The following is a 23,685-nucleotide window of genomic DNA, read 5'->3' on the forward strand; positions in this document are numbered from 1 at the left end:
TCGTCATCGGCCGAGTAGGTGCTGGCAGGACCTTGTGTGCCAGTCCAGGATGGCGGTGCCCAGGATCCGCACATGGAGTCGGGGCCCCAAGATGGCAGCGCCCAGGACCCGCACATGGAGTCGGGGCCCCAAGATGGCGGCGCCCAGGACCCGCACGTGGCGTCCGGGGCCCAAGATGGCGGTGCCCAGGACCCGCACGTGGTGTCCGGGGCCCAAGATGGCGGTGCCCGCGGGGCCCTCGTGGTTGCTGGGGGCGGGGTTAGCGGTGCCGGCGGGCCGATCGGAGCGGCTGAGAGCGGGTGCAGAGAGGCGCGCAGGCCGGGCGCAGTGGCCCAGGGGTTGGGGGGGGGGGGGGGGGGGGGGGGGGGGGGGGAGAGAGATTGGCGTGGTGCGCTGAAAGGGCCCGGAAAGGCCCAGAGGGGGGGATCCCCGGTCGCTGCGCGGTACAGCAGCGACCAATTTGGCCTGGCAGACCGACGAAAAATTGCCCTTCTTCCTGCAGCTCTTACAGAGGGTGGAGCGGGCCGGGCAGCACGGGCGAGGGTGTTTGGCGAACCCACAGAAATAGCAGCGGGGCCCCGCAGACTTGTCGGGGCGTCCCGCGGCGCAGGCCCGAGGGGGGTCGGGAGCGGTGGATGGCGGTGGGGAAGCGTGCCAGGAGGCCCAGGGCGCTGCAGAGCGGCTGGGGACATAGGCGTGGGCGTTTAAGTCGGCGACCTCCAGGGAGGTGGAGAGAGTCCGTGCCTCAGTTCGGCTGAGGTCGTCCTTTTCCAGCAGCCGCTGGCGGATAGCGGCAGACTGCATCCCAGCCACGTAAGCATCTCTGATCAAAAGTTCCATGTGCTCAGTGGCTGAAACTTGGAGGCAGGTGCAATTCCTCCCCAGGACAGCGAAGGCCTGGTAGAAATCGTCTAAGGACTCACCGGGGAGCTGTTGTCTGGTAGCCAGCAGATGTCGGGCGAACACTGTTTAACGGCTTAAGAAACTGTCCTTTCAGCTTATCCATTGCCGTGTCGTAATCTTTTTCTTCCCCTAACATCGCGTAGGCCGCCATGCCCACGCTGGAATGGAGAATATGAAGCTTCTGTGCCATGGTGGGGGGGGCTGCTTGCGGACGCCAGGTAGCCATCGAAACATGCCAGCCAATGTTTGAAGATTTCTGATGCGTTCTGAGTTTGCGGGCTAATGTGGAGGCATTCGGGCTTGATCCGGAGCTCCATCTTCAAAATTCTAGCTGATTAAATTGATGTGCCATCAATTGAACGCGAGACGAGTTGCTGTACAAAAGTATGGCTTTAATCAGCTAGATGTTAGCCCAGCGGTCAATTACAGTAAATGGACAACCGCCGGGAGTACTGGGTATTTATATCCCGCCCTGGAGGCGGGGTTAACTCAGCCTCTCAACCAATTGGGGAGCCGTCGCATGACTGGTCTCAACCAATCGGTCGAGAGGCACATGACCGACCATGGCCAATGGTAAGCCGGTGTTCTGCACCAATGGCAGGCAGCTATGCTAATCATACCACCACACCAGCATATTAAGTTATCCCCCCCCCCCCCCCTCCCGCTTCTTTTCCTGTCCTACACACAACACACCAGGGTAGAAGACTGCTCTGCAACTTTCTCAGAGGCCATTTGCACTCAATTTGGAAGTGCCCAGAGTTCAAGGATCTCTCCTCCCATTAGGAAGGGAGGCACCTGGATTAGAAACAGTATTCCTATGTATCAACAATGCTAGAATTGGAGGGCAGCACGGTGGCGCAGTGGTTAGCATTGCTGCCTCACAGCGCCGAGGTCGCAGGTTTGATCCCAGCTCAGGGTCTGTGTGGAGTTTGCACATTCTCCCCGTGTTTGCCCCCACAACCCAAAGGTGTGCAGGCTAGGTGAATTGGCCATGCTAAATTTCCCGTTAATTGGAAAAAATGAATTGCGTACTCTAAATTTATAAAAAATAAACAATGCTAGAATAGGTCCTCTTGCCTTATGCGACAGCAAATACTCAGTGCTTTTGAGCACTTATTGATACAAACACCCAAACTCTTCACAGCCTATGAGAACCTGCAGACCACTATTATCCTTTTGTGTGAAATATAGAGCAGATTCTGAAGCACTGACAGTCCCTGCAGCAGCTAAACAACTCTGCAATATAAAACCATCAGAAAACTGAGGCAAAACCCACAAGGTCTGTTCCTTATCATTTCTGTCACTCGCACTTGTTTAGTACAAATGTTACAGAAAAACTGCAAAAGAATCAAGTATTGGGAAAGCAGACAAGATGAATTAACTGCCACATATTTTTCTTCAGCTAGCCTCTGCTTCCGTGCATGTACCTGGTGATAACATAGGAAAGATGGAGAGTCAGTGGCATAGTGGTATTGTGGCTGGTCGAGTAATCCAGTGACCCAGAGCCATGCTCTGCCGACCCAGGTTCAAATCCCACAGTGGCAGATGGTGAATTGAATTCAATAAAAATCTGGAATTACAAATCTAATGGTGACCGTGAAACATAGAAAATAGGAGGAGGAGGCCCTTTGAGCCTGCTCAGCCATCATTATGGTCATGGTTGATCATCAGGTTCAATGCACTGATCCAGTGTCCCCCTATGTCCCTTTTAGCCCCAAGAGCGATATCTAACTGTTTCTTGAAACCTGCTTCCTGTGGTAACAAATTCCACAGGCCAACCACTTTCTGGGTGAAGAAAGTTCACCTCATCTCTGTTCCAGATGGTCTACCATGTACCCTAACCCCTGGTTCTGGACAACCCACCATCAGGAACATCCTTCCTGCATCTGCCCTGTCTAGTCCTGTTAGAATTTTATCGGTTTCTGTGAGAACCCCCTCATTCGTCTGAACTCCAGCGAGAACAATCCTAACCAATTCAATCGCTCCTCATATGTCAGTCCTGTCATCCCAGGAATCAGTCTGGTAAACCTTTGCTGCACTTCCCATGGAGCAAGAACATCTTTCCTCAGACAAGGAGACGAAAAATGCACACAATATTCCAGGTGTGGCCTCACCAAGGCCCTGTATAATTGAAGCAAGACATCCCTGCTCCTGTATTCGAATCCTCTCGCAATGAAGATCAGCATACCATTTACCTTCATTACCGCCTGCTGCACCTGCATGCTTACCTTTAGGTGACTGGTGTAGGAGGACACCCAGGTCTCGTTGCACGTTCCCCTCTCCTAATTTATAGTCATTCAGATAATCAACCGCCTTCGCGTTTTTGCTACCAAAGTGGATAGCCTTGCATTTATCAAAATTATACTCCATCTTCCATTCATTTGCCCACTCAATCAACTTGTCCAAATCACAATGAAGCATCTCTGCATCCTCCTCACAGCTCACCCTCCCACTCAACTTTGTGTCGTGTGCAAATTTGGCGATATTATATTTCGTAACCTCATCAAAATCATTTATATTGTGAATAGCTGGGGTCCCAGCACCAATCCCTGTGGTATCCCACTAGTCATTGCCTGCCAATTTGAAAAATATCCTTAATTCCTACACTTTGTTTCCTGTCTGTCAACCAGTTTTCTATCCATCTCAATACACTGTCCCCAACTAATCTCTTATGCGGGACTTTGTCAAAAGCCTTCTGAAAGTCCAAATATACCACATCTACTGGTTCTCCCTTGTCAACTCTACTAGTTACATCCTCGAAGAATTCCAGTAGATTTGTCAAGCATGATTTCCCCTTCATAAATCCATGCTGACTCGGTCCGATCCTGACACCATTTTCTAAGTCCTCTGCTATAAAATCTTTGATAATGGATTCTAGAATTTTCCCAACTACCAATTACAGGCTTACTGGTCTACAATTCCCTGTTTTCTCACTGCCTCCCTTTAGGTAGCCCCTAATCTGCAGGAACTGTTCCAGAATCTATAGAATCCTGGAAGATTGAAACCATTGTCGATTTGTCGTAAAAACCCATCTGGTTCACAATTGTTCATTAAGGAATCATAGAATCCCTACATTATAGGAGGAGGCCATTTGGCCCATTGACTCTGCACTGACCCTCTGAAAGAGCACTCCACCCAAGCCCACTCCCCTGCCTGATCCCAATAATCCTCTAACCTAATTTACACACCTTTAGATACTAAGGATTAATTTAGCATGGCCAATCCACCTAACTTGTACATCTTTGGACTGCGAGAGGAAACCAGAAGACCCGGGAGCAAAAGACAGTCACCCAAGGCCAGGAATGAACCTGGGTTCCTGACACAATGAGACAGCGGTACTTTTTTTTCTTTTTTTTATAAATTTAGATTACCCAATTATTTTTCCTTTCCAATTAAGGGGAAATTTAGCGTGGCCAATCCACCTAACCTGCTCATCTTTGGGTTGTGGGGGTGAAACCCACGCAGACATGGGGAGAATGTGCAAACTCCACACGGACAGTGACCCAGGGCCAGGACTTGAGCCTGGGTCCTCAGCGCCGCAGTCCCAGTGCTATCCACTGCGCCACATGCCGCCCTATGAGGCAGCAGTACTAACCACTGTGCCATCGTGCCACCCTGTAAGTTTCAATTAGATCCTCTTCCATTCTTCTAAATTACAGTAAATATCGGCGCAGTTGACACAATTTCTCCTCATGCGACAATCCTGTCATCCCAGGAATCAATCTGGTGAACCTTCGCTGCACTCCCTTTATGGCAAGTAAATCCTTTTTTTTCCTAATCAATTTAGAGTACCCAATTCATTTTTTGCAATTTAAGGGGTAATTTAGCTTTGCCAATCCACCTACCCTCCACCTCTTTGTGTTGTGGGGCTCAAACCCACGCAAACACGGGGTGAATGTGCAAAGACCACACTGTCAGTGACCCAGAGCTGGGATCGAACCTGGGATCTGGGCGCCGTGAGGCAGCAGTGCTAACCACTGTGCCGCCGTGCTGTCCCAAGTATATCCTTTCTAAGATGAGGAGTTGAAAACTGCACGCACAACTCTAGATGTGGTAAGTTTGCGTCTGTGTTGGTCTCACCCCCACAACCCAAAGATTTTGTTTAAAATAAATTTAGAGTATCCAATTTTTTTTCCCAATTAAGGAGCAATTTAGCGCGGCCATTCCACCTAACCTGCACATCTTTGGGTTGTGGGGAGTGAGAACTACGCAGACACGGGGAGAATGTGCAAACTCCGCACGGACAGTGACCCGGGGCCAGGATCAAACCAGGGTCCTCAGCGCCATAGGCAGCAGTGCTAACCACTGCACCACCGTGCCGCCCCCCACAACCCAAAGATGTGCAGGATTGGTAGATTGGCCATGCTAAATTGCCCAATATTTGGGGGGGAAAATGAATTAGATACTCTAAATTTATATTAAAAATTAATGATTGGTGGAGCAGGCTCGAAGGGTCTACTCCTGTTCCTATTTCCTAGTTATTTTCATTTAATTTGCCATGAACAATTTGCCATTAACAATTACACATCAAATCTTCCAACTTCGAATGTGAGCAAAATTGTACAGCTTAGAGGAAACTATTGTATAAATATTGTTTGTTTATAGTTCCCTGAACAAGTCAGTCAATTAAAATCAATCTACTTGAAAAACATAAATACCTACCAAGAATTCTTATTCAATCCTGATTTAAATGGAAAGTGATCCTTGGCTAGTCCTTTTTCTTTCACCACCTGTCCCAGAGCATCATGTTTTTTAATCACGAGTTGTTTACATTTCAGTAATGATTTCAAGAGAATCATACTAAAAACACCACCCTTCCCCACCATCACTCCCATCTGCTGCAGACAGATGTGGAAATGGGAAACATGGGACTACAAAACAAATCTGCACCTTTATACATTACAAACTTTAGCCAAAGGAAGATGTTTCAAGCCTTTGCAGCCACCTGCACTTTTTTAAAACAACTAAGTGTTTCAAATGTAGACCTGCATCATATTCTCAGAATTTCTAAAACTAATGGGACCGTTTACTTGGTTTTCAGTTGCGCAAATCATCTCAACTGAGTACACTGACTCAATTCAAAAAACAGGCTAATATGCAAAGAAGTTACCTGCTATTCTGCAATAGTGAGGGAAGATAAAATTTAATGCCTCATTTGAAATATTACCTCAGTACAGGCAATGCCAGCCAGCATTTTGGGTTCAAGCCTTTTGTTTGGAAAGCAACATTAATTGTTGCTTTCAGAATGCAATTCAACAACAACTATTTGCATTTATAATAGCTTCTTTAATGAAGGACATCCCAAACAGCTTCCCAGGGACATTAGGAAACAAAATCTGAGACTGAGCCACATAAGGAGGTATTAAGGCAGATGTCCAAAAGCTTGGGAACAGAAGCAAGTTTTAAGGAATTTAGGGCTTTGGCAACCACATGCATAGTTGCCAATGGTGGAAATACAGATACCCGAGGGATGTGGTGCTGGAGAAGTTTACAGAGACTGGAATAAGTCACAAGGGTCATCAGCCACAGGATCCTTGCTGAAAAATCTGCATATGAACGTCAGGCAAGATCAGATCAACTCTGATCTCTGCTCACCAAAAAAACAGTCAAATAGCCCAACGATACTAAATGGTAAGCTCATCCTTGAAGAATGATGGCATGGACATTGTACTAGAGGGCTGGAGGGCACTTGCCACTCATGGAACCAGCTTCATCACAAAAAACATTTTCAAAAAACTAAATGAGATAACGTTCACAACAGGAATTGTTGTTAGGGTTCAAATCAGTAAATCCCCCTTTTTTTAACTCTAATGCAAATTGGCAGAATGACAGATCGCAGGAAGCCGTTTACCCATCATATCTCCACTGCCTCGCTGAATGAACAATTGAGTAATTGGTCTTGTGCCATCCTCCTGCCTTTCCCCCATAACACTGCACATTTTTCCTTTTCAGAGAACAATCCAATTCCCTCTGGAATACCTTCATTGAACCTGCGTCCACCACACTCTCATGCGGTGCACTCCAGACCTTAACCACTCACTCAGTGACAAAGGTTTTCCTCACATTGTTTTTGCCAGTCACTTCAATTCTGTGCCCTCTTGTTCTCAATCCTTTCGTGAGTGGAATCAGTTTTTCTCTATCTACTCTGCCCAGACATCTCAGGGTTTTGAATACCTCTATCAAATCTCCTCTCAGCCTTCTCTGCTCCAAGCACACAGTCCCAATTTATCTTCATAACTGAACCCTGGAACCACTCTTAGGAATCTTTTCTGCACTCTCTCTAATGCCATCACACCTTTTCAGTAAAGCATCCAGAACTGGAAGACACATCTGTTTTTATCCAGTGGTCTTTACAAACACTAACATATGAAGAGTACAGAAAGAACTGTGCACCACAAAGAAAAGTCATAGACAGGAATGCATCTTACGTAAAGACTAAAATACAGGGGCAGCACGGTGGCCTAGTGGTTAGCACAGCTGCCTCACGGCGCTGAGGTCCCAGGTTCGATCCCGGCTCTGGGTCACTGTCCGTGTGGAGTTTGCACATTCTTCCCGTGTCTGCGTGGGTTTCGCCCCCACAACCCAAAGATGTGCAGGGTAGGTGGATTGGCCACGCTAAATTGCCCCTTAATTGGAAAAAATAATTGGGTAATCTAAATTTATTTTTAAAAAAGAAGTGTGCAAATTTCTTCGTTTCATTATTCACTGTCTAGCTCAGGGCGAGTACAAACACAGAACAAGTTGCAATTTCATACCTTCAGCAAACCTTGGTTAAATATTTTGAAACAGATTTGTACTTTTTTTTGCATAATGCTTATTAACACAGGTCAGAAGCGGGGATGTTCGCTGATGATTGTACAACGTTCAGCACCAGAGTCTGAAGCAATCCATGTGCGTATGCAGCAGGACCTGGACAACATACAGGCTTGGGCTGATAAGTGGCAAATAACATTCATGCCACACTGTTGCTAGAATGAAAAGAAAAATGAAAATCGCTTATTGTCACGAGTAGGCTTCAATGAAGTTACTGTGAAAAGCCCCTAGTCGCCACATTCCGGCGCCTGTTCGGGGAGGCTGTTACGGGAATCGAACTGTGCTGCTGGCCTGTCTTGGTCTGCTTTCAAAGCCAGCGATTTAGCCCAGTGACAATTTCCAAGTGCAAATCTAACCGTCTCTCCCTAACATTCAACAGTATTACTATCACTGAATCTGCCACTATCAACATCCTTGGGGTGACCATTGACCAGAAACTAAACTGGATTAGCTTTATAAAGAGCAGATCAGAGGTGGGGAATTCTACGGAGAGTAATTCACCTCTCGACTCCCCAAAGCCTGTTTATCATCCACAAGACGCAAGTCAGGAGTGTGATGGAATACTCTCCGCTTGACTGGATGAATGGGGTTCTAACAACAGTCAAAGGCTCCACCATCCAAGACAAAGCAGCGTGCTTGATTGGCACCCCCATACATCAACATTTCCCCGCTCCACCACTGATGCACAGTGGCAACAATGTGTACCATCTACAAAATGTGCTGCGGCAACTCACCATAGTTCCTTCGGCTATACCTTTCAAACCTGAAGCCTAGAAGGGCAAGGCGCATGGAATGCCACCAACTACAAGTTCCTCTTCAAGCTACACACCATCCCAACTTCGAACCACACTGCCATTACTTCATCTTTGCTGGAACTTCCTTCCTAACAGCACTGTGCTTGTACCTACAACACGCGAACTGCAGTGGATCATGAAGGCCGCTCACCATCACTTTCTCAAGGACAATTAGGATGGGCCTTGCCAGTGACATCCATGTCCCATCAAAGAAATGTGATCCCATTGTTGCAAACTGATATTTGCCAAGACAGGTCGGTAAATCTAGATGTGACAAACGAACAAAGGAACGACCAACTCAGGAACCAAATATTTTGAAATATGTCCCAAAAACTTGAAGCTGTTGAACAAAATAAGAGTTGAAAATAGACAAATTTAAATACACAGGAAATGACGGAAGCACTTAATATCATACTGTATAATTTACCAGACATAAAAATTATAGCCTAGTGAAGTCTATTTACCAGTCACATTATAGGTTAGAATTCTGTGACTAATGAAAACATTTGATTTCCTTGAACACATGACAAGGTATTAAGACTAAGGCACAACAGATGGTTGTTTTTTTGTTTGAAGGCTGAGTAAAAGCTATAATCAAAGGCCTATTGTCCCGCAGGTAGCCCAAAACACTTTCCACATAAAGAAATTATTTAAGATGTGGTTTCAAGTACTGATTGAGGTTGATTATGGATATACGATTTTCTCAAACCTAGTCAGAATGCAGAATGCTGCAATTTATGAAATTACTAAAATGTAGATTCAACTTAACCCAAGTTTTAAAAGTAGCTGCAGTAAACAATGCTGTGATTTAAATATAAAAAGTAGGTTATGACTTCACACCAAATAGCTATATTATTAAATACTATCTTTAGTGACTAACAAAATGACATACACGAGTTGGAACATAAACCATACAATGCCAGCCTGAACCCATGACTCGGGTCTGTAACGATCTTCCAGGGACACATTTAACTCAAAACTTGTACTTCTTCCTTAAAAGGATGCACACTAACACAACCTTTTTATGTAACCAAATTTAACCCAAATACAATGCATCTTATTAGTACAGCCTTTCAATTATACAAATTTCCGACATGAATTTAACAAAACAGTTAATCATTTTATATTTTACATGTCCACAAGAGGAATTAAAATCAAGTTGTAACCAGTACTGCAGATACAATTCTTGACAAGATTAAGGCAATTGTAGATCAACTAAGCTTGTTGTCGAAGGAGCCAGTGTCTTAACTTTAAAATTAACTAGGTCAGACTGCCTAAGAAAGAAGAGAAATACACAGAGAGCTAGCCTCTAGGGTACACATGTCAGGATGCAGAGCAAATCTGTTTTATGGCAGCAGACACTTAGTACATTTGTTTCCCCTCCTGTCATTTTTGGACAAGGGTTTCCATCACCAATAACTTATATCCTCCAGCTGTACCAATTGTACAATCATCCCACAATATGTAAACTACATTTTACTTCAACACTGAACATCAGATAAATAAAATCTAATCACAATCTAGTACTTTCAGTGATATAACTAGCAGCCAATCATTGTGCTTATTTATTAAGTTACTGAGAATGGTAATTTACACATTTAAAATTGGTCCCAGTTAGCCTTTGTAAGAATATAGATAAAATAGGAGTAAACTAAAGCCCATTAGGCCTTCTCTGCCATTCAGCACAATCATGGTTGAACTTCTACATATATGGCAACTCCTCTTTCCCCACCATCTCCAGATCCTTGATTCATGATCTCAAGTCTTGAATATATGCATCGTCTGAGCATCTGCAATTCTCTGGGGTGGAGAATTCCAAAGGTTTACAACCTACTACGTTAAGAAATTTCTCCTCATCTTGGTCCTAAATGGTTGACCCATAATCCCGAGACTGGTACCCCAAGTTCCAGACTCTGCAACCAGGGGAAACAGCCTCTCAGCCTCATTCAGTCAAGCCCTTTCAGAATTTCATATGCTACAATAAGATCACCTCCTCTTCTTTTAAACTCCGAGCACCATTCTAGTCAATCTCTCCTCAAAGTACAATCTTCTCATCCAAGCTATCAAATCAATCTTGTGAACTTTTGTTGCACCCACTCTCAGACAAGTAAATCATTCTTGCGGTAAAGCCACCAATACAATTCACAACACTCCAGGTGCGATGCCACGAAAGCCTTGAGTAAATTGCAACAAGATTGTTTTACTCATACTCTGCAATAAAGGTCATATACCATTTGCTTTCCTAATTGCTTGCTGTATCTTCATATTAGCCTCAAGAGTATTAGTTAACCAAAAAGTGTCTACCCTATTCAGAAGATTGGGACATGAATTAATTGGTATCCCAATGTACTCTGAATCTATTCTATTCAAATTGCTTTTTTTTTTACATCAACAAGCAAAGGAAAATAACATATTTATCCAATATAAAACAAATAAACATCCAAAAGAACTTCCAAAAAAGTGCATAATCAGACAAAGCAGATATTAGGAGAGATAACCAGAAAATTGTTCAAAGAGTTAGGTTTTTAGATGGGCTTTAAAGAAGGATGGGTGGCAGAGAGTTGGGTGGTTGGAGAGGAAATTCCAGAGTGTGATGCCCATCCAGCTGAAAGCACAGCCAGGATAGCTAAAGCATTTGAACCAATTGTTGAAATGAAGACCTAGGAAAAATGGTACAGTGTTCCTTGACCTGCTGAGTATTTTCTGGGGATAAATACATTATTGGGCCACGGATCAGTTCGCCCACAGCCTATGGCTTAGGTCCCCCAAAGCTGCAGAATCTCCAAACAAAGGAAAAAGCCCCTCACTATCTACCCAATCAATTGACATATTCTGTTGCAATTACATCACCTCTCCTAAACTCCATTGAGTATAGGTGCTACTCTAATCAATCTCTCCTCACTTGACTGCCATCTTATACCAGCTATCAATCCAGGAAATCTTCGTTGCACCCCCTCTTAGGCAAGTAATCCAAAGATCAATAATTAAACCTCCACATTAGAATTAAGAGTTTCAGGTGATGGACGGAAAATGTTATATTAAAGTACTGTAGAAAAGTCATTGTGGTAGGTCAAATAGCCTTTGTCGATGAAGTGCTAGGGCGGTTGTCTGATTATCACCTGTAGTAATTTAGCAGGTAAGCCACTTTGCATTCAGGACTGAGAATTGACAAAAGTACGGAACATAGTCCAGTGGGCCAGAGATCCCTGAATACAAGTCTATCTGGGGAGTGACTGAAACATAGAGACCAATGTGTCCAATTTGGATCTTCAGCTCATGCTGAATTAGCACTCAGCCAAAGCAGCAGAAGTTTTCGACCTCAAAAGCTTCCCACAGTTTCATAGATTTTATAGAATTTACAGTGCAGGAGGCCATTCGGCCTATCAGGTCTACACCAGCCCTTGGGAAGAGCACCCTACTCAAGCCCACACTTCCACCCTATCCCCACATTACCTTTTTGGACACTAAGGGCAATTTATCATGGCCAATCCACCTACCCTGCACGTCTTTGGACTGTGAGAGGAAACCGGCGCACCCAGAGGAAACACGCGTAGACACGGGGAGAACATGCAGACTCCATACAGTGACCCGAGCCAGGAATTGAACCCAGGTCCCTGGAGCTGTGAAGCAACTGTACTAACCACTGTGTGCCATGGTGCCCACTAATTGTTGCAGCATTACTCCAATAGAAGTGAAAAGGTAACAGAGTTAGGTCCATCTGCAATGACCAACCACCTTACCAAACATCCGACAAACACTGAATTTCAAGACAGATAATCAGCTGTGTCTCAGTAGGGAGCACCATCCCTGATGAAGGTTGCAGCTTCAAGTAACACTCCAGAGACTGAAGCACAAAAATCTAAGCTGACACTCCTAGCGAGAACTGAACTGCCAAAGCTTCCAGAGATGATGTGAACTGAAGCACCACCTGCCCTCTCAAATGGATGTAAAAGATACCACAGTATTATTTGAAGTAGAACAGGGGATTTCTCCCCAGTCTCCTGGTCAATATTTATCTCTAAACCCACCGGTCACATTGCTGTTTGGATACCCGACAATCAGATGTAACAGGTACAGGATTCAGGCAGAGTTTTGGATGATCTCCAGTTCACAGAGGGGAGAACTTCACAGACTGGTCAGCAGTGCATTGAAATAGTCAAGTTCAGATGCAACAACGCCCTGGGTAGAGTTGGTCAATATTAGAGGTGTAAATAGTTGGCCTTTGAGATGGTACAAATATGTGATGAGAAGTTTATCTTGAGGTTGAATATGACACCAGGGCTGCGAACAGTCTGGGTCAGGGGTAGAGCTTCTGGTGGAAGAAGTTTCTGCTCATCAAATACTCGAATACTCAATACAAACATCCTGACAATTTAGAAACAGTGAAAGGGTTGAGAGAATTAATGGTGAAATAGTGCTGGGCATTATCATTGTGCATTGGGAAACTGGGAGCGTTTTCAGATTGACGATATATTGGTTAGAAAATTATTTCAGGTGGGTGATAAAGGACTGTTTTAAACGAGAGGCAAAAGGGGTGGAACAAAGGGGGATGATGAAAAGCAGTGCCAGTAGAGTAGGGGGCAGGCCAACAATTTGGTGATAACCACCACCCAAAAATAGGCGACAGCATGTGACAACCTGGACTTCCATTCATCATACCTGTGTTTAGACACATATCTGCCATGGTACTGTTTACTCAACATCACAGACATCACCAGTGGAAAGATTCTGAACGCCAATACCTAATTTGCTGTTCTAAATAAGTCCTAAGTTGCAGATACACCAGGAAAACAAAAGCAAGCAAATCATTACAGAGCTACAGAAACTGCAAAGATGGTTTAGTGACACAATTTTGGTCGCAGGAAAAAAATGCTGCAGTTCCAAATCCTACCAAGTCTGCTCAAGAATAATTCCACCATCATTTAGGGGCCGTTTAGCACAGGGCTAAATCACTGGCTTTGAAAGCAGACCAAGGAAGGCCAGCAGCACAGTTCAATTCCCAGACCAGCCTCCCCGAACAGGCGCCGGTATGTGGCAACTAGGGGCTTTTCACAGTAACTTCATTTGAAGCCTACTTGTGACAATAAGCGATTTTCATTTACGTTATAAAATCTCACGATTTCCGATACCTGGTTAAAAAAACACAAGGAGAACTGTACTTGGCTCATTTGCTCCCAATATCCTGTCTCGGGCAGGATATTATTCTCAGGAAGAGAGTCCCTAAAACCTTTTCTTTGGAATAAAACTAAATAAGAGGCCATTGGACTCAACATCCCAACTGAGGGAAGGAAAAAGGGAGTTCCCATTTGAGGTTGTTCACTGATGAACTGTGTCTGCTGTAGTCTTGAGGGGGGGGGAAGCTTGACAAGATATGAAGAGTTTTTTTTAAAAGGTGACATTTATTTTACTGTTAATTTTGGCCCAGCAAGAAACAAGAGTTGAACAAACACTTGAAGCTCTTGCTTCAGGGCAGCACGGTAGCATTGTGGATAGCACAATTGCTTCACAGCTCCAGGGTCCCAGGTTCGATTCCGGCTTGGGTCACTGTCTGTGCGGAGTCTGCACAACCTCCCTGTGTGTGCGTGGGTTTCCTCCGGGTGCTCCGGTTTCCTCCCACAGTCCAAAGATGTGCGGGTTAGGTGGATTGGCCATGATAAATTGCCATTAGGGTCCAAAATTGCCCTTAGTGTTGGGTGGGGTTACTGGGTTATGGAGATAGGGTGGAGGTGTTGACCGTGGGTAGGGTGCTCTTTCCAAGAGCCGGTGCAGACTCGATGGGCCGAATGGCCTCCTTCTGCACTGTAAATTCTATGATATCTATGTGTTTAACCCACGATTTATTCATACAGGTGAAATGCAGGGAAAGTGTGCCTGGAGATATTGCAAGGCAAACAGCAGACTGTGTGAGAGCAGCCCCCAGATTAAATCACCCCCACCCCTACTCCTACCCCCACCCCTTCACCCACCCCCACTCCCACCCCTTCACCCACCCCCACTCCCACCCCCACCCCTTCAGGACACCAGACACAAGTTGGGCTGTTTTGAAAACTGGAGCCTGTTAGCTTGTCACCCAGTGCAACCTAAGGTGCTGGCAGGGGGTGAATGACAGGTCCGTCACCCAATCAGCGCACGGAAGGCTAAGGGGGCGGGCTGTAATCGGAGTCGGTTGTCCAATGAGGGCGAGGCGGAGGGCTGAGGTTGGATTGAGAGGTCTGAGCGGGAGGCGGCTGTCCCGGCTCCGATCCCCCCGGCTCCGCACTCACCTCCTCGGCGTGCTTCCGCAGGGCTTTCTCCCGCTCGTACTGGGTGATGAGCTGCTCGTTGTCCTCCTTCAGCAGCTCCAGCTCCACCTCGTGCTCCTGGTTCTCGGCGAACACGGCGTCCAGGTTCTCCAGCACCCCCACCACCAGCGGCATCAGCTCCTTCACCACGTCCTCGTCGTACTTGCGGATCATCCGCTCGAACTCGCGGTAAATGCTGGCCGCCAGGCCGGACACCCGCTCCGACATAACATTGGTGCTGCAGTCATCCTGGTAAACCACCCCATCGTCCAGTTCCATCTTCGATCACTTATTTACTCGGACGGGACTGAAACATACAAACAAATGCGGAATGGCCACGGGAGCGGAGTGTGAAGGGATGATAATAATAATGGCGGTTTGGCCTCAGGCGCTCGCCCCGTTCCGCCGCCCTCAGCTCTCTCCCTGTTGACGCCGCCGCTCGGCTCGAGGCCCTTGGCGCCGGCCCCGCCCCCTGCGCGCGCTCTGCTCTCCGGACCCGCCCCCTGCGCGCGCTCTGCTCTCCGGACCCGCCCCCTGCGCGCGCTCTGCTCTCCGGACCCGCCCCCTGCGCGCGCACTGCTCTCCGTACCCGCCCCCTGCGCGCGCTCTACTCTCCGGTCCCGCCCCCTGCGCGCGCTCTACTCTCCGGTCCCGCCCCCTGCGCGCGCTCTGCTCTCCGGTCCTGCCCCCTGCGCGCGCTCTACTCTCCGGTCCCGCCCCCTGCGCGCGCTCTACTCTCCGGTCCCGCCCCCTGCGCGCGCTCTACTCTCCGGTCCCGCCCCCTGCGCGCGCTCTGCTCTCCGGTCCCACCCCCTGCGCGCGCTCTACTCTCCGGTCCCGCCCCCTGCGCGCGCTCTACTCTCCGGTCCCACCCCCTGCTCTCCGGTCCCGCCCCCTGCGCGCGCTCTACTCTCCGGACCCGCCCCCTGCGCGCGCTCTTCTCTCCGGTCCTGCCCCCTGCGCGCGCTCTACTCTCCGGTCCTGCCCCCTGCGCGCGCTGTACTCTCCGGACCCGCCCCCTGCGCGCTCTCTGCTCTCCGGTCCTGCCCCCTGCGCGCGCTCTACTCTCCGGTCCCGCCCCCTGCGCGCGCTCTACTCTCCGGTCCCGCCCCCTGCGCGCGCTCTACTCTCTGGTCCCGCCCCCTGCGCGCGCTCTGCTCTCTGGTCCCGCCCCCTGCGCGCGCTCTGCTCTCCGGCCCCGCCCCCTGCGCGCGCTCTGCTCTCCGGCCCCGCCCCCTGCGCGCGCTATGCTCTCCGGACCCGCTCCCTGCGCGCGCTCTACTCTCCGGCCCCGCCCCCTGCACGCGCTATGCTCTCCGGACCCGCTCCCTGCGCGCGCTCTACTCTCCGGTCCCGCCCCCTGCGCGCGCTCTACTCTCCGGTCCCACCCCCTGCTCTCCGGACCCGCCCCCTGCGCGCGCTCTACTCTCCGGTCCCGCCCCCTGTGCGCACTCTACTCTCCGGTCCCGCCCCCTGCGCGCGCTCTACTCTCCGGTTCCGCCCCCTGCGCGCCCTGTACTCTCCGGTCCCGCCCCCTGCGCGCGCTCTACTCTCCGGTTCCGCCCCCTGCGCGCGCTCTGCTCTCCGGACCCGCCCCCTGTGTGCGCTCTGGTCTCAGGTCCCGCCCCCTACTCTCCGGTCCCGCCCCCTGCGCGCGCTCTACTCTCCGGTCCCGCCCCCTGCACTCCGGTCCTGCCCCCTGCGCGCGCACCGCTCGCCGGCCCCGCCCTCTGCTCGCCCACTTGTCACCTGATGGTGTCACGTGCTGAGACTGGGGCTGACTTGGTCATTCCTCCCCCAGCCCCATGCCGAAGGATGTGTGGTGCCATGTCTCCATAATAAGACATAGGAGCAGAATTAGGCCACTCGGCCCATCGAGTCTGCTCCGCCATTCAATCATGGCTGATATTTTCTCATCCCCATTCTCCTCCCTTCAAGCCCTGATCCCCTTATTAATCAAGAATCTATCTATCTCTGTCTTAAAGACACTCAGTGAATTGGCCTCCACAGCCATCTGCAGCAAAGAGTTCCATAGATTCACCAGCCTCTGGTTGAAGAAATTCCTCCTCACTCTGTTTTACAGGATCACCCCTTCAGTCTGAGATTGTGTCCTCTGGTTCTAGTTTTTCCTACAAGTGGAAACATCCTCTCCACGCCCCCTCTCTCCAGGCCTTGCAGTATCCTATAAATTTCAACAAGATCCCCCCCCCCCTCATCCTTCTTAACTCCAACGAGTACAGACCCAGAGTCCTCAGCCGTTCCTCATATGACAAGTTCTTCATTCCAGGAATCATTCTTGTGAACCTCCTCTGGACCCTTTCCAAAGCCCAGCACATCCTTCCTTAGATATGGGGCTCAAAACTGCTCACAATACTCCAAATGGGGTCTGACCAGAGTCTTATACAGCCTCAGAAGTACATCCCTGGTTTTGTATTCTAGCCCTCTTGACATGAATGCTAACATTGCATTTAACTTCTTAACTGCCGACTGAACCTGCACATTAACCTTGAAGAGAATCGTGAACAAGGACTCCCAAGTCCTTTTGTGCGTCTGATTTCCAAAGCATTTCCCCATTTAGAAAATAGTCTATGTCTAAATTCCTCTTTGCAAAGTGCATAACCTCACACTTTTCCACATTGTATTTCATTTGCCACTTCATTGCCCACTCTCCTAGCTTAGTAAGAAGTCTTACAACACCAGGTCAAAGTCCAACAGGTTTGTTTCAAACACGAGCTTTCGGAGCACTGCTCCTTCCTCAGGTGAATGGAGAGGTATGTTCCAGAAACATTTATGTAGACAAAGTCAGAGATGCCAGAAAATGCTTGGAATGCGAGCATTTGCAGGTAATCAAATCATTACAGATCCAGAGATAGGGGGTAATCCCAGGTTAAAGAGGTGTGAATTGTCTCAAGCCAGGACAGTTGGTAGGATTTTGCAAGTCCAGGCCAGATGGTGGGGGGTGGATGTAATGCGACATGAATCCAAGATCCCGGTTGAGGCCGCACTCATGCGTGCGGAACTTAGCTATAAGTTTTTGCTCAGCAATGATGCATTGTCGCCTGTCCTGAAGACCGCCTTGGAGACCGCTTACCCGGGAGATCAGAGGCTGAATGCCCTTGACTGCTGAAGTATTCCCCGACTGGAAGGGAACATTTCTGCCTGGTGATTGTCGCACGATGCCCGTTCATTCGTTGTCGCAGCGTCTGCATGGTCTCGCCAATGTACCACGCTTCGGGACATCCTTTCCTGCAACGTATGAGGTCAGCAACGTTGGTCGAGTCGCACGAGTATGTGCCGCGTACCTGGTGGGTGGTGTTTCCACGTGTAATGGTGGTATCCATGTCGATGATCTGGCATGTCTTGCAGAGATTGCGGATGAGTCGCTTCATTCTAGATCACAACGCCTTCTCCTTCGACAAGAAATTCTTCATCCAGACGCACGGAACAGCCATGGGGACCAAATTCGCACCTCAATATGCCAACATCTTCATGCACAAGTTTGAACAAGACTTCCTCACCGCACAGGATCTTCAACCGACGTAATACACCAGATACATCGATAACATTTTTTTCCCTTGGACCCACTGTAAAGAATCACTGAAACAAGTACACGATGAGATCAATAAGTTCCATCCCATCAGACTCACCATGGACTATTCTCCAAATTCAGTTGCATTCTTGGACACAGTCATCTCCATCAAGGACGGTTACCTCAGCACTTCGCTTTACTGCAAGCCCACAGATAATCTCACGATGCTCCACTTCTCCAGCTTTCACCCGAAACACATTAAAGAAGCCATCCCCGGCAGCACGGTGGCACAGTGGTTAGCATTGCTGCCTACGGCGCTGAGGACCCGGGTTCGAATCCCGGCCCTGGGTCACTGTCCGTGAGGAGTTTGCACATTCTCCCTGTGTCTGCGTGGGTTTCACCCCCACAACCCAAAAGATGTGTAGGATAGGTGGATTGGCTACGCTAAATTGGCCCTTAATTGGAAAAAATAATTGGGTACTCTAAATTTAAAAAAAAAAAGAAGCCATCCCCTATGGACAAGCCCTCCGTATACACAGGATCTGATCAGACGAGGAGGAACGTAACAGACATCTACAGATGCTGAAAGATGCCCTCGTACGAACGGGATATGGCGCTCGACTCATCGGTCGACAGTTCTAACGTGCCACAGCAAAAAACCGCACCGACCTCCTCAGAAGACAAACACGGGACACAACTGTGCTCACCCCAGTCCAACGCCGGCATCTCCACATCACTCTCCTAGCTTGTCCAAATCCTTTTGCAGCCCCCCTTGCTTCCTCAATAGTACCCGTCCCTCTACAGATCTTAGTATCATCTGCAAACTTAGCAACAGTGCCTTCAGTCACTTCTTCCAGATCATTAATGTATATTGTGAAAAGTTTTGGTCCCAGCACAGACCCCTGAGGTACACCACTAGTCACCGGCTGCCATCCTGAAAAAGACCCTTTACCCCCCACTCTCTGCCTTCTGCCAGTCAGCCAATCCTCTATCCATGACAGGATCTTGCCCGTAACACCATGGGCTGTTAACGTATTTAACAGTCTCCTATGCGGCACCTTGTCAAAGGCCTTTTGGAAATCTAAATAAATCACGTCCACTGGTTCTCCTTTGTCTAACTTCCTTGTTACCTCCTCAAAGAACTCGAACAGATTCATCAGACATGACTGAAGTGTTGGCTAGTGTAGACTTGAGAGATGAACAGACACTTCCAACACTGATGAAGGTTCAACTCAATTTTATTAACTATTTCTAACTAACTAACACATGATGACTGTGGGTCTAAATGATGCTAACTTAAACTAGAGACCTAAGCCTTGTCCGAACCAGTTGATTCTCTCAGCACGTGTTTTAAGTCTGTGCTGGGCTGGATGAGTTCTTGTTACACTCAGAGGCAGCACCCAGAATGAGTGGGCACCGTGGTGCCCTCTGCCTTTATAGTGTGTGTATTCTAACTGGTGATTGGCTGCGGTGTTTGTACATGTTGATTGGTCCCTGTGTGTATCCATCAGTGTGTGTCTGCACCATGATATACTGGTGTATATTATGACAACGACCTCCCTTTGACGAAGCCATACTGACTCCGTCCTATTTTACCATGCACCTCCAAGTACTTTGCGATCTTATCTTTAATAACAGACTCTCCAGCCCAGCCATGGCCTGGTACTTGATGCCATTCTCCCCAAACCCCATCATGTTGTTTCAATTCACATAATAACAGTGGTGCAGTGGGTTAGCACTGCTGCCTCACAGCGCCGAGGTCCCAGGTTCGATCCCGGCTCTGGGTCACTGTCCGTGTGGAGTTTGCAAATTCTCCCCGTGTTTGCGTGGGTTTCACCCCACACAACCCAAAAGATGTGCAGGTTAGGTGGATTGGCCACGCTAAATTGCCCCTTAATTAGAAAAACTGAATTGAGTACTCTAAATTTATTTTTAAAAATGAATGGAGGAGCGGGCTCGAAGGGCTGAATGGCCTCCTCCCATTTTCTATGTTTCTATTGACTACTTAATGTAACACATCATTTTTGTGACTGGAGCAAAGCACAGAATGGTAGGATGGTGGTGAATGGATCTCTGCAGCTGTTGTTAATAATATAATACAGCTTTTGGTGACTTTGGAAAGAAAGTTTCTTTGGGATAATGTTTATAACAGGGGATCAGAAATAACAAAGTATAGCTCAGATCAATATGTGTCATAATGATTTCACATATTGTTTCCACTTCTGTAGCCCAAGCTATCTTTGGAAAGTGTTCAACACTTTGACTTTGCAGTTGATCCTGGTACACACATTTTTCTCTGAGCTCAGCTTGCTCGAATAGTGTCTTTCGCAGGAACAACACTCCATGCCACATATAATTAGCCAGCGACCTAACTCACCACTGAATTTCAGAGGGAGGCTAGTGTGTTATTCATAAGGTGGGTGAGAAAAACTCAGGCTCTTTGTTCTAAAGAACCATTCCACATGAAAAGTGACCCCAACTTGTTCTTTTTGATGTTTGAGCGACTCTCCACTGCATGTTCATACTTCAAAGTGGGACGGCCTTGTGCAGTATCCTTGTTAGGTTCACTGATCTCAGCTGTGCAGTAGGACGGACAAGGCTGGGGAAATGATCAGGGGTTTAGATTGTTGTTTCGAGACCTCAGATTTAAAGTGTGCCCATGTCACAAGGACCTGCTTCAGCTGGCCTGCATTCTCGGGGCCAACCTGCTTTATTTTATTGCTAGTTTTCTTGTTTTTTTCTAATTGAAACCTTATGGAAGCCTTAAATATTTGCATTTATATACCTTCCACAACAACTTGAATTTATAACAACTTTAGGGGGTAGCCAGGGCAGCATGGTGACGCAGTGGGTTGGCCCTGCGGCCTCACGTCACCGAGGTCCCAGGTTCGATCCCGGCTCTGGGTCACTGTCCGTGTGGAGTTTGCACATTCTGCAGTGGGGCCAAGGAGCATCGCAGCACGAAATGGGAAATCTGATAATGAGCTGTCAAGACGTGGGGGCAGAGCTGGAGAGGAAGCGGGTGGCCTTTAACAAGGTGAAGGCCACTCTCTGCAGGAAGGGTGTTCAATTTGGAGCGTTGTACACGGCGAGTTTGCTAAGGACTTTTATTTAGACACACCTGAGGAGGTGGAGGACTTTATTAATAAACATGTACTGAGGTACAATTAAACGAAAGGTGTTGTGCGAGGGATTTCTTTGCTGTTTCTTGTGAGGGTTGCGGGCTGAAGCTGGGTGGAGATATTCCGTATCGAGTTGTTGAAGTTTGTTTTCTCTGTGGGGATTCTCTGTTGTATTTTTTGTGGGTCCCTTTTCCTTTTGAGGAATAGTTAATCCTCATGTTGGGCAACGCGGTTGATCTTTTCATTGTGCTGCTGGGAGCTACCTGCCTGCCTGGTAATGCTGGTGAGCGGGAGTGAGGTGGGGGGAGGAGCTGCAGTCATTAAACCAGTTTGATCTGGTTTGGCGAGCTTAGTGTCGGGATTGGGGAGGCAGGGGGAGAGTGCTGAAGGTGTCCATCTGGTTCCAGTTTGGGGATTTTGGGGGGGAACAAGGAGGGATTGAGAAAGGGGGAGCTGATGGTGATCTACAACAGTCTTTGTGTTTTTCTGGGGGTGGGGCCAGCTGCCACTTTTGCCGATATCTTTTTTCTTTTTTTCCAATTAGGGGGCAATTTAGCGTGGCCAATCCATCTATCCTACACATCTTTGGGTTGTGGGGGTGAAACCGGAGCACCCGGAGGAAACCCACGCACACATGAGAGGAATGTACACACTCCACACAGTCACTTTTCTACACTGGTATCTTTTCTAATTTTGGCTATGCATCTATCCCTGCTGTACCTTCTCTCAGGATTCCATGTTTGAATGTACCGTGTTTGACCATTTTCAGAGTTGTGTTGTAGTCTAGATCGTGAAGGGAGCCAGGGGTTTAGAGTACAGCTGACTGGAAGCAGAGTCGGAGGGTGGAGGTCCAGTTGGACACGGGGCAGCTAATTCTGTAAAGTAAGAGGGGATGGAGGCTAGGGCAGTTGCATGCTCCTCCTGTAGGATGTGGGTGGTGAGGGATACCACTGGTGTCCCCGCTGACTATACCTGCGGGAAGTGCACCCAACTCCAGCTCCTCAGAGACCGTGTTAAGGAGTTGGAGCTGGATGAACTTCGGATCATCCGGGAGGCAGAGGGGGTTATCGAGAAGAGTTACAGGGAGGTAGCCACACCAAAGGTACTGGACAAGAGTAGCTGGGTTACAGTCAGGGGAAAGAAAACTAACAGGCAGACAGTGCAGGGATCCCTCGTGGCCATTCCCCTTCAAAACAAGTATACCGTTTTGGATGCTGTTGGGGGGGATGACCTACCGGGGGAAGGCCCCAGCGGCCAGGTCTCTGGCACTGAGTCTGGCTCTGGGGCTCAGAAGGGAAGGGGGGAGCATAGAAAAGCAATAGTAATAGGAGATTCAATGGTTAGGGGAATAGATAGGAGATTCTGTGGTCGCGAGCGAGACTCCTGAAAGGTATGTTGCCTCCCGGGTGCCAGGGCCAGGGATGTCTCGGATCGTGTCTTCAGGATCCTGAAGGGGGAGGGTGAGCAGACAGAAGTCGTGGTGCACATTGGTACCAACGACGTAGGTAGGAAAAAGGGTGTGGAGGTAATAAACAAGTTTAGGGAGTTAGGCTGGAAGTTAAAGGCCAGGACAGACAGAGTTGTCATCTCTGGTTTGTTGCCGGTGCCACGTGATAGCGAGGCTGGGAATAGGGAGAGAGTGCAGTTGAACACGTGGCTGCAGGAATGGTGTAGGAGGGAAGGCTTCAGGTATTTGGATAATTGGAGCGCATTCCGGGGAAGGTGGGACCTGTACAAGCAGGACGAGTTGCATCTGAACCAGAGGGGCACCAATATCCTGGGGGGAAGGTTTTCTAGTACTCTTCGGGAGGGTTTAAACTAATTTGGCAGGGGAATGGGAACCGGATCTGTAGTCCAGCAACTAAGGATGCCGATATTCAGGACGCCAAAGCACGTAGTGATGCAGTGGGGAAGGTAACACTGACAAAGGAGAGTACTTGCAGGCAAGGAGATGGGTTGAAGTGTGTATACTTTAATGCAAGAAGCATCAGGAATAAGGTGGGAGGCAGCACGGTGGCCTAGTGGTTAGCACAACCGCCTCACGGCGCTGAGGTCCCAGGTTCGATCCCGGCTCTGGGTCACTGTCTGTGTGGAGTTTGCACATTCTCCCCGTGTCTGCATGGGTTTCGCCCCCACAACCCAAAAATGTGCAGAGTAGGTGGATTGGCCACGCTAAATTGCCCCTTAATTGGAAAAAATAATTGGGTAATCACGGAAACTTGGATAGAAGAGGGGCAGAAATG

General features: G+C 48.3%; 2 protein-coding genes across 10 annotated transcripts in view; one reads left to right on the forward strand and one right to left on the reverse strand.

Moving 5' to 3' along the window:
• The window catches only part of LOC119952974 (C-Jun-amino-terminal kinase-interacting protein 4-like), a 262,841-nt gene extending 247,582 nt beyond the window's left edge, over positions 1-15,259 (reverse strand). For 3 of the 5 annotated variants that reach the window (XM_038776640.1, XM_038776638.1, XM_038776639.1), the window contains exon 1: positions 14,774-15,258. In XM_038776640.1, the coding sequence (XP_038632568.1) occupies positions 14,774-15,070 (297 nt within the window). In that variant the 5' untranslated portion in view covers positions 15,071-15,258. Of the gene's footprint in view, positions 1-14,773 lie in introns of all 5 variants that reach the window. The other 2 variants (XM_038776641.1, XM_038776637.1) reach the window with 1 other exon arrangement.
• The window catches only part of mbtd1 (mbt domain containing 1), a 232,280-nt gene that overhangs the window by 112,696 nt on the left and 95,899 nt on the right, over positions 1-23,685 (forward strand). The gene's annotated exons all lie outside the window — the stretch shown is intronic.

This window comes from Scyliorhinus canicula, chromosome 18, assembly GCF_902713615.1.
Source record: "Scyliorhinus canicula chromosome 18, sScyCan1.1, whole genome shotgun sequence".
Taxonomy (NCBI): domain Eukaryota; kingdom Metazoa; phylum Chordata; class Chondrichthyes; order Carcharhiniformes; family Scyliorhinidae; genus Scyliorhinus; species Scyliorhinus canicula.